Source organism: Podarcis gaigeae, assembly GCF_964106915.1.
Source record: "Podarcis gaigeae genome assembly, chromosome: 8".
NCBI lineage: Eukaryota > Metazoa > Chordata > Lepidosauria > Squamata > Lacertidae > Podarcis > Podarcis gaigeae.
In genome coordinates, this window is record NC_139684.1 from 13,266,943 (window position 1) to 13,280,792 (window position 13,850).

The 13,850-nt window shown below is 49.4% G+C and overlaps 1 protein-coding gene across 8 annotated transcripts in view; it reads left to right on the forward strand.

The window, feature by feature from the left end:
* Positions 1 to 4,996, forward strand: part of UBR4 (ubiquitin protein ligase E3 component n-recognin 4) — a 138,550-nt gene extending 133,554 nt beyond the window's left edge. For all 8 annotated transcript variants that reach the window (XM_083750008.1, XM_083750009.1, XM_083750012.1 and 5 more), the window contains 4 exons: positions 617 to 841; positions 3,182 to 3,272; positions 3,885 to 4,047; positions 4,569 to 4,996. In XM_083750008.1, the coding sequence (XP_083606134.1) occupies positions 617 to 841; positions 3,182 to 3,272; positions 3,885 to 4,047; positions 4,569 to 4,633 (544 nt within the window). In that variant the 3' untranslated portion in view covers positions 4,634 to 4,996. The remainder of the gene's footprint in view (positions 1 to 616; positions 842 to 3,181; positions 3,273 to 3,884; positions 4,048 to 4,568) is intronic.
* Positions 4,997 to 13,850: the final 8,854 nt, after the last annotated feature.

Sequence of the window (13,850 nt, forward strand, 5' to 3'; positions counted from 1 at the left end):
ACCTCGGCTGGGCCAGTTCACTCCAGCGGAGATCCCTCCATGGGCCGGATCGCGTGTGCGCACCCGTGATTTCTGGCATCTGCGCAGACGCAATTTCTGGCGCTACATAAGCGAGTCCCCGTGCCATGCTGGTTTAGCGCAGCGTGCAAGGACTTGCTGAGCGGGTGGTACGGTTCGGTGGTGGCTCGTGGGCCGGTTAAACGACTCCCATGGGCCGCTTGTGACCCGTGGGCCTTAGGTTGCTGACCCCTGGAGTATGCTAAGGGGACCTCTGTTCAGGAGTTGATACAAATGAAGGTGGATCTTGGCTTAGCCTGTGAAATGAAATGAGGTCTGGTTGGATGGGGGCAGGCAAGTATGGGGGCATTTTGTTCTGCTTTTTGGCTCATTAGCTTGGCGTATCTCAGCCCTGGTTCTTGACACTGAAGGGAAAGCCTCAACAATATATTGTTGGGTTGTCTAGCCCTTGTAGGAGGCTGCTGTTCTGCAGGCTTCTGATAGACCAGTGTGAGGACAAGATGCTGGACGGACTAATCTGGCAAGCTCTTCTTACGTCGAAGGGTTTCTTCCCCCTGCTGTTCAAAGTGCATCGCTTCTGTCTCTGCTTAACTTCCAGAACACGAGCGACCTCTCGAGAAGAGAAGAACCTGCAGAGCTTCCTGGAGCACCCAAAGGAGAAGTGGGTGGAGAGTGCCTTTGAGGTGGACGGGCCCCATTATTACATCGTCATGGCGCTTCACATCCTGCCCCCGGAGAGGTGGAAGGCGATGCGCATCGACATTCTCAAGCGGCTGCTGGTGATCTCACACGCTCGGGTGGTGTCGCCAGGGGGAGCAAGCAGGTATGGGGCTGTCCACACCCATCCACACACCCCTTTTCCTCTCCTCTCTCTCTGTGCTGCAGAGAAAACAGCTGGTTCCTTCCCTTCCCACCCCCAGAGAATGGTCCTATAGGGTTACAAAGGCAGGCTCATTGGATTGGGACCCTTGGGCATGACTTGGCTACCCAGCCTTTGCCTTCTGCATTAGAGGCTGATGTGGAGTTACAGTCTGAAACATCTGGAGGGCACCTGGCTAAGGCTGGTTTTGATGATCAAACTAAATTTTCTTCTCCTTAAAAATCAGCATCTTTTTTTTTTAAAAAAAGCTGAATTTCCAATAGTTCCTAGAAGAGTCGGGAACAACATGCAAAGTTTTGATGGATGCTGTGGATACTCTCTTTCCCTATGTTGGTTCAGGTCTCGGCGCCCTCTTTAGGCACACAGGAGAATTAGATGTAGTTGACATTGACTCTAAGTGAGCTGGGCCTGCTGTAAATCCCGGGAGGAGCCTGACCTCTTCTCCTTCCTCCTCTCTTTGTCTGGGCCACAGAGCTGTGTCTGTTTTGCCTGCATTAAGTCTGTGGCTCACTGCCTCCCCACACCTGGTTGCATTCTCATATATATATAAAAGGCATCGGTAAAACAAAAGGAATTCTATATATCATGAATAAACCTAAGTAGCATACAAAACAATTTAAAATGCTAGACCTACTCAGAGCAGTCCCATTGAACTTGATTGGATACAACTTTCAGAGCCTAGGAAAGTTTGGCTAAACATAATAGGGTGGTCTACAGCTAAGTTCTACTCAAGAGTAGATGCAGTGAAATTAATGACTCTAAATTAGTCGCGTCCATTGATTTCAGTAGGTTGGCCTTGAGTAGGCTTAGCACTAGATGGATTTTGAGGGGCATGTAAAGGTCACTGCTGTCCCTGTCTCACAAATTACTCAAGGGAGTAATTTACTGCAGGGGACGGGTGCTGTCACCAAGAAGGCCCAAGGGGTGGCCCTCTGGGCATTTGAAATGGCTCCAGGCTTTCCGTGTCCTCTGCCTCTGATCTCTTGTCCATAAGAGGGAGAAAAGATGTGCTGTGTGTGCCTTGATCCCAGGGCCTAACCCTTTGGACCATGCCATGGCTGGATCAGCTGTGTTAGGTAAAGGTACCCCTGCCCGTATGGGCCAGTCTTGACAGACTCTAGGGTTGTGCGCTCATCTCACTCTAGAGGCCGGGAGCCAGCGCTGTCAGCAGACACTTCCGGGTCACGGGGCCAGCATGACGAAGCTGCTCCGGCGAGCCTGCACCAGCGCAGCACACGGAAACGCCGTTTACCTTCCCGCTATAAAGCGGTACCTATTTATCTACTTGCACTTAAGGGTGCTTTCGAACTGCTAGGTGTGCAGGAGCTGGGACCGAACGACGGGAGCTCACCCCGCCGCGGGGATTCGAACCGCCGACCATGCGATCGGCAAGTCCTAGGCGCTGAGGTTTTACCCACAGCGCCACCCGCATCAGCTGTGTTACAGGAGAGTAAATTGGGTTGTGGGTCTTTGGAGGAGTCTCTGCTGGCCCCTTCGCTTGAAGTGTTTCCTTCCTGAGAGCAGGTGTTCAGGGGTCATGATGGAAGGGCGTGCATTTTGGATGTTCTGTAATATGCGCCTGAGTGGTCTTGTAACCTTCGGGGAGGGGCTGCAGACTCCGGCATCGATTGCTCTGCACATTTCCTGCTGCTGTAAGGGAAATCTGCCATTTGATTCATGCCCGTTCTGGGGAAGTAGCTTTAGCCTCCCATGGGAAGCACTTTCCTCAGGGACCGGCAGCCTGCAGTTCTCAAGCAGCCCAAGGCCTTGGAGCCCTGACAGAAGCAGAGACAGTTTGATGGCACCTCTCGCTTTGTAGCATTGACCTGCCCTTAACAAACGTTCTGAGAGTGGAGCTGGGAATCCCCTTGCAACATGACTGTGGTGATTTAGGGGGCAGGGGATGCTTGACTACATGGTCTTAAGTCCTGAAGAAAATGCTCCCCCCCTTTTTTGGGGGGGGGATGGAAACGAGATTGCAGGAATTTCAACAACAGTGGCAGGCCCCGCGTTGCACAACACTTTGCAGTTGTGCCTGCGGCCGTAGTTGTAAATCGCTTTGCTGGGGAGAACAGTGGAGCGTCCCCGTCTCTCTGTGTGTTCCTTCCCTCCCTCCCTTCCTCCCTCCAGCGCCTGGCTGAGCTTGCCCCACGCATTTTCCCACATGTATTATGGATGGGCTTCTGGCTGTCGCCGCAGCCGGGGCTATTCATCAGCTGAGCTTCAGGCAGCAAAGAAAAGTGTAGCAATTAATTGCGAGGCTTGATCTTATTTTCCTAACAGGCTAACGGATAAAGCAGTGAAGGACTACTCGGCCTATCGCTCCGGCCTCCTCTTCTGGGCCCTCGTTGATCTCATTTACAACATGTTCAAAGTAAGCGAGCTTGGAACGAACTTGGTGCGTTTCTTCTTCTTTTAGCAGGGGCCTGCTTTTTTCTAGGGGGCAGGCACCATCTGTCGTGCGCAGCTCCCAGGCTGAGGAATGTTGGGGGAATCCTAGTTCAGGGTGATCTAAAAGCTGAACTAAGACATTTTACATCAGTGTTCCAGGTTCTTTCGCTCTCCCCATCCCCCAGTTTCCACAATTTTTATCAGTTCTGGGGAGGTGCAGCATGTACCACCCATCTTCTTAAAAGCCTCAGTAGACGAGATTATTGGCATCCTCTGAATAAGAACAAAAGAAGACCACAGCAAAGGGACTCCCAGTTCTCCTGTTGCCAATGGCAGATGGCCAGATGCTCCCTGGAAGAGCCCACAAGCAACAGCCTTTCTCCAGGAGCTGGCATTCAAAGGAATACTGCTCTTGAAGCTGGAGGATCTATCTAGGCATTATTGACTTATAACTTCTTGATAGGCCCTTCTTTCAAAAGGGTTTTTTCCCGCCTTAGGTCCGATTCCCCATTTTAAAGCCATGTTTACCTGCTTCCTCCTTTGTCTTCCATGCTCAAGCTTCTAACCCTCCCTTCTTCTCCTCTTTCCTATCCAGAAGGTGCCTACGAGTAACACAGAGGGGGGCTGGTCCTACTCTCTGGCAGAATACATCCGCCACAATGACATGCCCATCTATGAGGCCGCAGACAAGGCTCTGAAGACTTTCCAGGAGGAGTTTATGCCTGTGGAGACCTTTTCAGAATTTCTGGACGTGGCTGGTTAGTTGCTCCGGAAAGCTCTACGTGTTTTTTATAATAACGCTGTATGCTGACATGCCTTTGAGTGATGGGAACTGATTCAGATGTAACCGAGATGTTTCCCACAGGGATAAAAACTCCAGTGAACGTGTTCACGTGGGTAGCAGGGTTGGGAAAGGCTTGGGGAGCCTCTGCCAGTCAAGAGTACAATTTGCTGGGTTAGATGGGCCAGCACTGACTTGGTATAAAGCAGCTTCCTGTGTATTCTGCATCTTGTGAACCAAAAGTGATTTGGATAGTATAGCAGTGGGTAAGTGAGCAGACAGTGAACTGCAGACCTTCCTGTGGCTACCAGCTATTCCTGCCTCCTTGGTTTTGGGGACTGAAGCTGTTAAAGAGTGGGGGGGGCACCAATCTTCTCCATTAGTTCCTATCCTCCCCAGGCCTCTTCACTTGCTTGCTTGAATTGGTGGCAAAGGAAGGTGCTTCTAGGAATTGGTTTGCTGAATGTGCACAGCTGACGTGCCATTTCCTGCTTTCAGGACTGTTGTCAGAAATCAGCGATCCCGATGGCTTCCTCAAGGATCTCCTCAACTCCATCCCCTGAGCCCCGAGCGGCTACATGAAGAGACCACAATCAGCTTGCCTCCCTGCTGTTCCTCTGTATCCTGCCCAACCAGCCCGCAAAGAATGTTGCAGTTACTTTATCTCCAAGCCCCTTGTCTCTCCCCCCCCCCACCTCGCCCCCTGCCTTGACCCAAATCTTGGAGTGATGTTGGATTTTCAGCTTGTTTTCTCCCCTGTCCACCACCGCCGGTCCACCCCTGTGCTTCTCAGTGTTCTGCCTTGCGTGCTCCGAGCCAGTGAAGGAACGTGCAAGGACTTGAATAACCCAAGCCGGCCCCAGTCAGTTCTACTGCTTCTTTGTGTGTGTGACCATTTTACCAGTCAATAAATAAGTTAAATACAACCCTGGTGGGAATGAGTTTTGCCTGCTTTGTGTTTACCGCTTCCTAAGGGTTGGTTTTCCTGCCATCCGTTCACTGGAAATCTTGATGTACTGACCCACAGAAAAGTATCTGTGTACAAAATACTTTTGCTTTCCGCAAACTGTAGCTCTTGTGGTTTACCATTTTTAGTGCATGCATGTGCAGAGGAGTGTTCTGTCATCGCCCCCTGGGACGTTCTCACGGTCCCCTGCCAGACCCCTGGAAGTCTCCAGGTCAGATGTTTGACTACTGAAATCAGACTTCCCTTAAAAGTCCTTACAGAACCTACAACCTGCACCTACTAAGTTTTATCGAGAACAAAAGGACTTTCCCTCTATCCTTGTTTGAGTATATCCCCGCAGGAATAACCTAGACCAGAACAGAGATAGTTAATGCTTGGAACAAGTTAATGCTTTTATGCAGGAAAAAAATTCCAAGAGTTTGACTATTGTGACAACATAATTGTCTCTACTCCTTAATATCCATCCTACGCTTTTATCCCTCATTATCATCTCATTTTCTGCCTCTCAACTGTCCTACTCAGCCAGATGCACTTTGCCTGTCACTCACTTGTAACTCCGCCCAGCATTCCACCACACTCCCCAGCTGCCCCACATTCTCCCTCCCTCTTCTTCCAAGTTCTGCATATGAGCAGAGTTTGGAGTGCATGATCCCCACTGGCTTTCCCCTTCCTGCTCCCCTAAGAGACATGAATAGTCGTCTAGAAGTGGACAATGAGCTGCAAGCTTTTGAACCAAGGTGTTCTTCACAAGTACACAAATAACCATTCGGAGAAATCTCATTATGTGATTTGCCAATGATAATGTTGGGTGCGGGCAGATAAGGGTAGGCGGAGGTGCCCTTTCCTGACTCACTGCTCCCTGGAAGGTTTCTGGAGGTGCCCGTTCCAGTTATAGTTTCCTCATCCCACCCCCCACCTACAAATGAAATTAATTAGCTGCCCTGCAAGGCTCTACCTTGGCCTGAAGGAAAGCATGGCTTAGAGAAGGAGAGCTGGGATTCTGATACAGTTCATTGTGAGGATGCTGTGATGTGGTGAGCTCTGATCCTGGTAAGGGCAGCTGTTTGAAGCCCATTTTACCTGAGCTGGTTAGCACCAGGCATACAAATACGTGCTGTTTTGCACTGTAATCAGCAAAAGATGAGCCCTGTGTGACGCAAGGAGATTCCATTCTAAATTCAGCCACTGGAGGAAGGGACAGCCAGGAGGATCTCTGGATCAATAAAAGCACAGCGCTACAGCCTACCTTGGAGATTCAGGTGTTCTGGACCATGACTCCCATCATGCTTTGTTCTACAACATGCTGCTACATTACATGCTGCATTGCTGGAGAGAAGGCATTGCACCTTTGCTTCTACCTCTTGACCTGACTCGGGCCTTCCCCAGCTTGGTGCCCCAGTATCCTATGGCCATGCTGGCTGGGGTTAATGGGAGTCATAGTCGAAAACATCTGGAGGGCACCAGGTTGACAAAAGCTGCTCTACAGGTACATTGGGCTGGGTTGCTGTGGGAGGGTGAGAACTAAGGAACGAAGCCCAAAGGCTTAATGGAAGAGAGGGATTTGAAAGAATGGGTGCTGGGAAGAAGTTTCAAGCATAAGGGGCAGTGGAGACTTTGAGCCTACAGAAATTGAACTTCCAGGGCAGGGCCACGTCTTTGCTAGTCCTACTCAGAGCAGGAAATTAATGAACCCTAGTCATGTCTATTAACTTCAGTGGGTCTACTCTGAGTAGAACTAGCACTGGATACAGCCTGGAATCTGTCCCCAGCCCTGCTGGCCAACTTTGACTAGCAGGTGGATTGTCCTGCCCACCCATTGCCTGACATTGTGACCTAAAACCCCCAGCCTGCAGCTTTGTGTCCTTCACAACATGTTGAGTGGATCCCCCCCCTCACAGCCAGAGACAACCCCATCTGCTCCTCATGGGACAGAGAGCATGCATGATTTTGTCCCAAAGGTAACCTGGAAACAACCCTTGTCTGCTTTCAGTTTGGGGTGCCCAACTTTTTGTTGCTGCTGAATTGGTTTGACCTGGAGCAAGGGGAAATCCTGACCAACGTCAGCCTTGCTCAGCTGCCCTCAACCACCCTCCTACTATGGTGCCTTTGACAGGATGTTTTCTATCTCTTACTTGCACAGGCAGATCTCTATATCCCGTGACCCTTTCTACCAGTGGAGGAGAGAAGCTCTGTTCAGCCAGCCACTGTGGGAATGTTGGAGCCCTTCCCTGAGCACGGGGCCTGGCACTCGCTTGCCTCGGCTGCCTGCAAACTCCTTGGCAGGTCTGCAGGGATGGATCCTTGATGTGGTTTTGGCAGAGCCGGCAGGGAGATCTTAAGAGCGCTCTCCTGGCTTGTTAAACAAACTTTCACATGGCTGTGTGGCGTACCAGTCACGTTTCTCTCTTGCCCCGTGCACAGGATTGCCCTGCCTGGTGCAATGGATGCATCACCCCGGGAGGAGGCCAGGCTCTTCTGTTGCAACTGATCCATGCTGGTTGGCGCCTGTGGGTTTTGCTGGGATCTGCTGTTAGTTAGCCATCAGGGTGGAGGTCAATACCTCTCTCTAAACACAAGGTGCAGGCAGGTGTGTGAATTAGATGTAGCCTTTCCTCTCTTTCTCTCCTGCCTGTTCCAGGAGCAGGGAAGACTGCAAGGACCACCTGTCTCTGTTCTGCTGTCTAGATGTGCGGAGGGGGGTGGCATTGTTTAGCAACTACTGTACACATTTCTTTGTCGGTTTCCTCTTCCTGTGTTGTTTCTGCATAGGAACACAGGAAGCTGCATTATATAGCGAGTCAGACCATTGGTCTATCTAGCTCAGTATTGTTCAGAACAGCACCTGGGACTGTTTGTGTGCAAAGCATGTGCTCTGCTACTGAGCTATGGCCCTTTCCCTAAAAATAAAGTAAGATTCTGGTTCTCATTGTTCTGAATAAAGGGCTGAATTAAATGACACGAGAAGCTGTCTTATACGGAGTTGGATCATTGACTCCCATCTGCAGCAGCTGCAGTGTGTGGGGGGTGTTTGGGGGGGGGCTCTTGGCAGCATGGTGCTGAGGGCCTGCTGAAGTCTGGCCCTGCACAAACAAGTTCTTTTTTTGGGGGGGGGTCAGTTAAAGGCATAATGGGCAGGAAGGGAGAAAGCGTGGGTGTTGATGTGTTTCATAGTGAAACAGGAAAAGCCAGGTCACAAAATGCTTTCCCCCTGGAAATTGGGAAGGGGCTTTGACTGCACATCAAATGGTTTGGGCCAAACCTTGCTGGAAACATTTTGTCATACGTAGTGCAGTGTCCATTCTGGGAACAGGACGGTCCTTCTCTCCCAAGTCTATTCTGAAAAGAATGTAGAATAGGCACTCACTTGCTAAACCCACCAAACACATGGTGTATTACTGGATGTTTTTCTGAATGGTGCCTTCATAGGCACTCAATTGATGAGCGCTGCCTTAGGGCTCTCGGAAGTTTTTTCGCCCCCACTACTGACCATGAGATGGCTGCTTTTGGAGCAAAAACCCAGGCCAGGGTTGTGTTTCTGCAACTGTAGCAAAGGGTACCCTTGATGTTGTAGTGGCTGTAAGATAAATTGGCCCAGACCTTGAGGCGCCTCTTTCAAAAGGCCAAGTGGTGAAGGCTTTTGGTGGCAAACTATGTACCCCATTTGTGTGTGGGGGGGGTTACTTTTAATAGCCTCTATTAACAATTTTAAGAGCAGTCCCAGTTTGTAAACTTGCCTGTCATTGTCTTAATCCAGGGATTTAAAGAAAAACAAGCTCTGCGAGCCAAGCAGTTAAAACAGGGGGAAAACAGAGATTCACGGCAGGACCAAATAGAACAAGTTATAAAACAGTTTCGCCTGCTTGGTCAATATTTGCAGTGACGAAGCGCTTCGCCCATTTATATTTCAACTGGTATGATAAGCACAGGGCTGTGTGGCTGCGCACGTAGTGAAGGGCTTACAGCAGATGTGCATTGCCAGCTGTGTAGGTTGTTCCCAGTTGGGGAATAATTGGCAGTGCCATCCATGTACAAATGTCAGCAGAGTTGTTTATTCTCCAGTCGTGTCCCCTTTGCTCTGACATACGCTGTCTCGAGTCATCCCCTATTTCTTTGCCTCCAGCAACTTCTCCTTTTCCATCAGATGCCTGTTTGGGATCATCTCTCCAAACCCTCGGAAATGTTGTTGCCTTAAAACAGTGCCATCTGCACCAACGCAAATGCCTCAAAGGAATCACAAACTCTTTCCAGCTCAGATCACATTTGAGGAACGCGCAGCAACGTCAGGAGGACTTTAGACACAGGTCTTGCTTCAGATTATATTGGATTTAGACCCTCAGCAGCCAGCATGGCCCAGGATGAGGACGAGTTGGGATCTAACAGGATCTGGAGGGCCTCACAGGTTCCACATCCCTGCTCTACCACCTTTGGCCCACCAGTGCGGCAGATGCAGAAGTACATCCACACCCCTTCTGAGATCATGCAACAAACTTCTCATGATAAATAATAGCAACTGGGCATGCATTGCAGGAATCACTGCAGTGTTCTATGTGTTGCCTCTCAGCTAGATCAACTATTTTCTGGACACGTATGTGGGCAAATGATTTCGAGTGCTCCAATATCTTCCTTCGGAGTGGCTTAAAACATGTTTTCCTTTAAGTTCCACTGTATGTAACAGAACTTGTGAACCACTCTCTTGTGTTTTCAGGGTTACGAAATGCTTAGCTTTGGAGGATACAGAACAATTCCTTAATGTTCTTCTCCAGCGTGATCCTAGGAGCTGAACCTCAGTGGGTGATTTACCTCATTTCACTCTGGCTCTAGTCAGGGACTCCAGGAGGAGATTCCTTCTCGATGACTAAAGAGCCTTTCATATCTTCTGCTGATAAGAGCTGCTGATTCATAACCTCTAGGATGCAGGAGACAGTGACCTTTCCGCAGAAACTGTAATGGGTCGTGGATCCCCCACAACCCATGACCACTACACCACCGGGCCCAATCCAAATGTAGTATGTCTGCGCTGCCTTGTTCTGGATACTCTCATGAGTTAACAGAATATTCCGACAGCAGTGTCGGTAAGGGGTAGGAAAAGTCTGGTAAGAACACAAAAGCCTGTTGGGTTAGATCAAAGCTCCATCTAGTTCAGCATCCTTTTTTTAACAGTAAAGGTAAAGGTAAATGGACCCCTGACCATTAGGTCCAGTTGTGACCGACTCTGGGGTTGTGGCACTCATCTTGCTTTACTGGCCGAGGGAGCCGGTGTACAGCTTCCGAGTCATGTGGCCAGCATGACTAAGCCGCTTCTGGCGAACCAGAGCAGTGCACGGAAACGCCGTTTAACTTTTCGCCAGAGCGGTACCTGTTTATCTACTTGCACTTTGACGTGCTTTCGAACTGCTAGGTTGGCAGGAGCTGGGACCGAGCAATGGAAGCTCGCTCCGTCGCGGGAATTCGAACCACCGACCTTCTGATCGGCAAGTCCTAGGCTCTGTGGATTAGACCACAGCACCACCCGTGTCCCTTCTTTCCTAACAGTATCCATTTTAAACTGCTTTTTTTAAATTGAAGGTTTTTTTGATACAGCAAGATAAAAAGAAATTTGGGGCGGGGAGAAAAGAAAAGAGGGCTTCTGATTCTCTGCCTGTCAGTTACATAAAATGAACCGTTCAAAATATTTGCTCCACAACAACATCCAACTGTTCCACTTTCCATAAACCAGTATTTTTCCAACCAACAGTAGCCAATCAGATGTCTCCAGGAGGCCCACAAGCAGGGCACAAAGGCAGCTGCTTCTGTTCCCTGGCAACTGGCACTCAGGGACAAGTTGCCTCTGAATCTTGAACAATGGAACCAATGCTATCTATTAGTGTATTCTGAAATAGGCTCAGCACCATCCTGCTGTATCAGGTCAAGGCTCCCTCTTAATCCGGTGTTCCAATGACTGGCTGCCTGGGGCTGGTGGGAGTTGTAGGGGGAGAGAATCAGACCTGGCTTAGAAGATCCAGTTGGTACCCACACAGAGAATGGATGTTGGGGATATGAGAGTTTTGGGAAGTGATGTTGGAACAGAACGAGTGGAGGGAGGTGGATGTTGAGAGAAACTAGGAAATGTTACTGGAAAGGGCCACTGCAGAGGTGGAGAGTAGGACACAGTGTGATTTGAGTCAAGGAGAATCTGGATCCAGATGCACAGCACAGCCACGTGAGACTCATTCATTACTTGGTGTTGCCTAGGGTGAGAGTTGCTTTCTCTTTGCCAGGATTTACTCCATGGGCTTGCTGGTTGGAACTCCCTGTTGGCATCTTGTGAATGAGGCTGAGATATAAAGATGATTACAGTGGTGCCTCGCAAGACGAAAAGAATCCGTTCCGCGAGTCTCTTCGTCTAGCGGTTTTTTCGTCTTGCGAAGCAAGCCCATTGACAGCTTAGCGGATTAGCGCTATTAGCGGCTTTTAGCGGTTTAGCAGATAAGCGGCTTAGAAAAGGGGGGGGGGGAGGGAAAAAACCCGCAGGAACTCGCAAGACATTTTCATCTTGCAAAGCAAGCCCATAGGAAATTCGTTTTGCGAAGCACCTCCAAAACGGAAAACCCTTTCGTCTAGCGGGTTTTCTGTCTTGCGAGGCATTCGTCTTGCGGGGCACCACTGTACTGCAAATAGCCCATCTGGCTTTAGGTAGGGTGGAAAGCAGGGCTGGCCTGACCATGAGGCAGACTGAGGCAGCTGCCTCAGGTGGTGAAATCCAAGGGTGCGCCCCTGCTGCAGGAGAAGTGAGGAGAAGCAGCTGCGTTGTGTTCTGGGTTATGGTGAGATCATGTGAGAGCCCCGTGAAATTGTGCGGAGGCCTCATGTGACCTTCCTGAGACCCTGGCAAGTGAGCCTTCAGCCGGTGGGGCACATGCAGGTTGGGAGTCTCGGGTGGCGAAATGGGATGGGCTGTCCCTGGTAGAGTGTGTGACAGGGCGCCACTAAAAAGCAACAGCCACGATTCCTGGAGGAATGTTTTGAGGAGTATATGGGGAAACATTGCTCTAAAAAGAGTATGTTGATATGCATGGATTAAGTATGTAAAGTGTAAGTGAGAACAATAATTAGAAATGGCTATAAGAGATGTATTATCCAAAGTATTTAAATTTGAGCTAAAGGAAGTCGAGCTGGGTTGGAGGGAAGTCACGGGGGTATGTAGGGTTTATGTTTGCAGGGCAGGGGGTACATGTATTTTATTTAGTTTAATTTTGTATTAGTATTTGTTTACTTTACTTTTCTGTGTCATTTATTAAGAAATAAATAAATAAGCAAGCAAGCAAAAGCCACAATTCCTTTCTACAAATAAATTATTATTATTATTATTATTATTATTATTATTATTATTATTATTATTATTTCCTATGAAGAATTCACAATGTGCAAGAACTGCAGCCGTCTTTTTTCCCAGTCTTCAGGGCCCAGATTCAGTTTGCGCAGTTGGACGGCGCCTTTTACCCCACTCAGTGTTTACCACCTAGAACCACTTTGTTGCCAGGTGGGAGCGGCAGTTCTGGCAATTCACGTGGCCTTTGCACCAACCTGGATGAGAGAAGGCGCCACGTTCTGCCTTCCCATCCAAGCCAAGCAATGTCGTTCCCCCTGCTTTCTGGCTCTTTGTTTTTGAGCACGTGAGCGGTTGCTTCATTCTTGCCCCCGGCAATGTGCAGAGTAAGAACGTTTCAACTCCTGGATAAACATGTAGAATGTTGACCAAGATGGATCAAAGGTGGTGAATTGAAGACCGAAAACAGGAAGCCGCCTTACACCAAGCCAGACTATTGGTCCATCTAATTCAGGACTGTTGATACTGACGGACAGCAGCTCTCCAGGGTTTTCAAGAAAGGTGCTTCCCAGCCCTACCATTAGATGCCAATGGGGATAGAAACTGGAACCTTCTGTGTGCAAAACAAGTGCTCCACCACTGAACTATGGCCCTTGTCAGGATACTGAAGGATGCAGCCCCAGTTAGAGCTGCCAGGTCCCAAATTTTGGAGGAGTTCAAGAAGAAACAATCAAGCAGCCTCCCCCCGAGTTGCAAAATGAGTCTTTTTTTTCTCTCCAGGCCTTATGAGAACTGTTCACTCTTCCTGGAAGCATTGGGGGAAGCCAACTCTTTGCTGAAAGGTAATGGCCACAGATGGTGACAGCAGCCACGAAATTAAAAGACGCCTGCTTCTTGGGAGAAAAGCAATGACAAACCTAGACAGCATCTTAAAAAGCAGAGACATTACCTTGCCGACAAAGGTCCGTATAGTTAAAGCTATGGTTTTCCCAGTAGTGGTGTATGGAAGTGAGAGCTGGACCATAAAGAAGGCTGATTGCCGAAGAATTGATGCTTTTGAATTATGGTGCTGGAGGAGACTCTTGAGAGTCCCATGGACTGCAAGAAGATCAAACCTCTCCATTCTGAAGGAAATCAGCCCTGAGTGCTCACTGGAAGGACAGATCCTGAAGCTGAGGCTCCAATACTCTGGCCACTTCATGAGAAGAGAAGACTCCCTGGAAAAGACCCTGATATTGGGAAAGATGGAGGGCACAAGGAGAAGGGGACGACAGAGGACGAGATGGTTGGACAGTGTTCTCGAAGCTACCAGCATGAGTTTGAACGAACTGCGGGAGGCAGTGGAAGACAGGAGTGCGTGGCGTGCTCTGGTTCATGGGGTCATGAAGAGTCAGACACGACTAAACAACAAATGGCCACAGATCCTGCCCCACTACGAGGCAGTGTTTGTTGAAGGCCTTCATGCTATCATTTAGCAGTGCCCCATTGACAGGTTGGATGCCAGGCC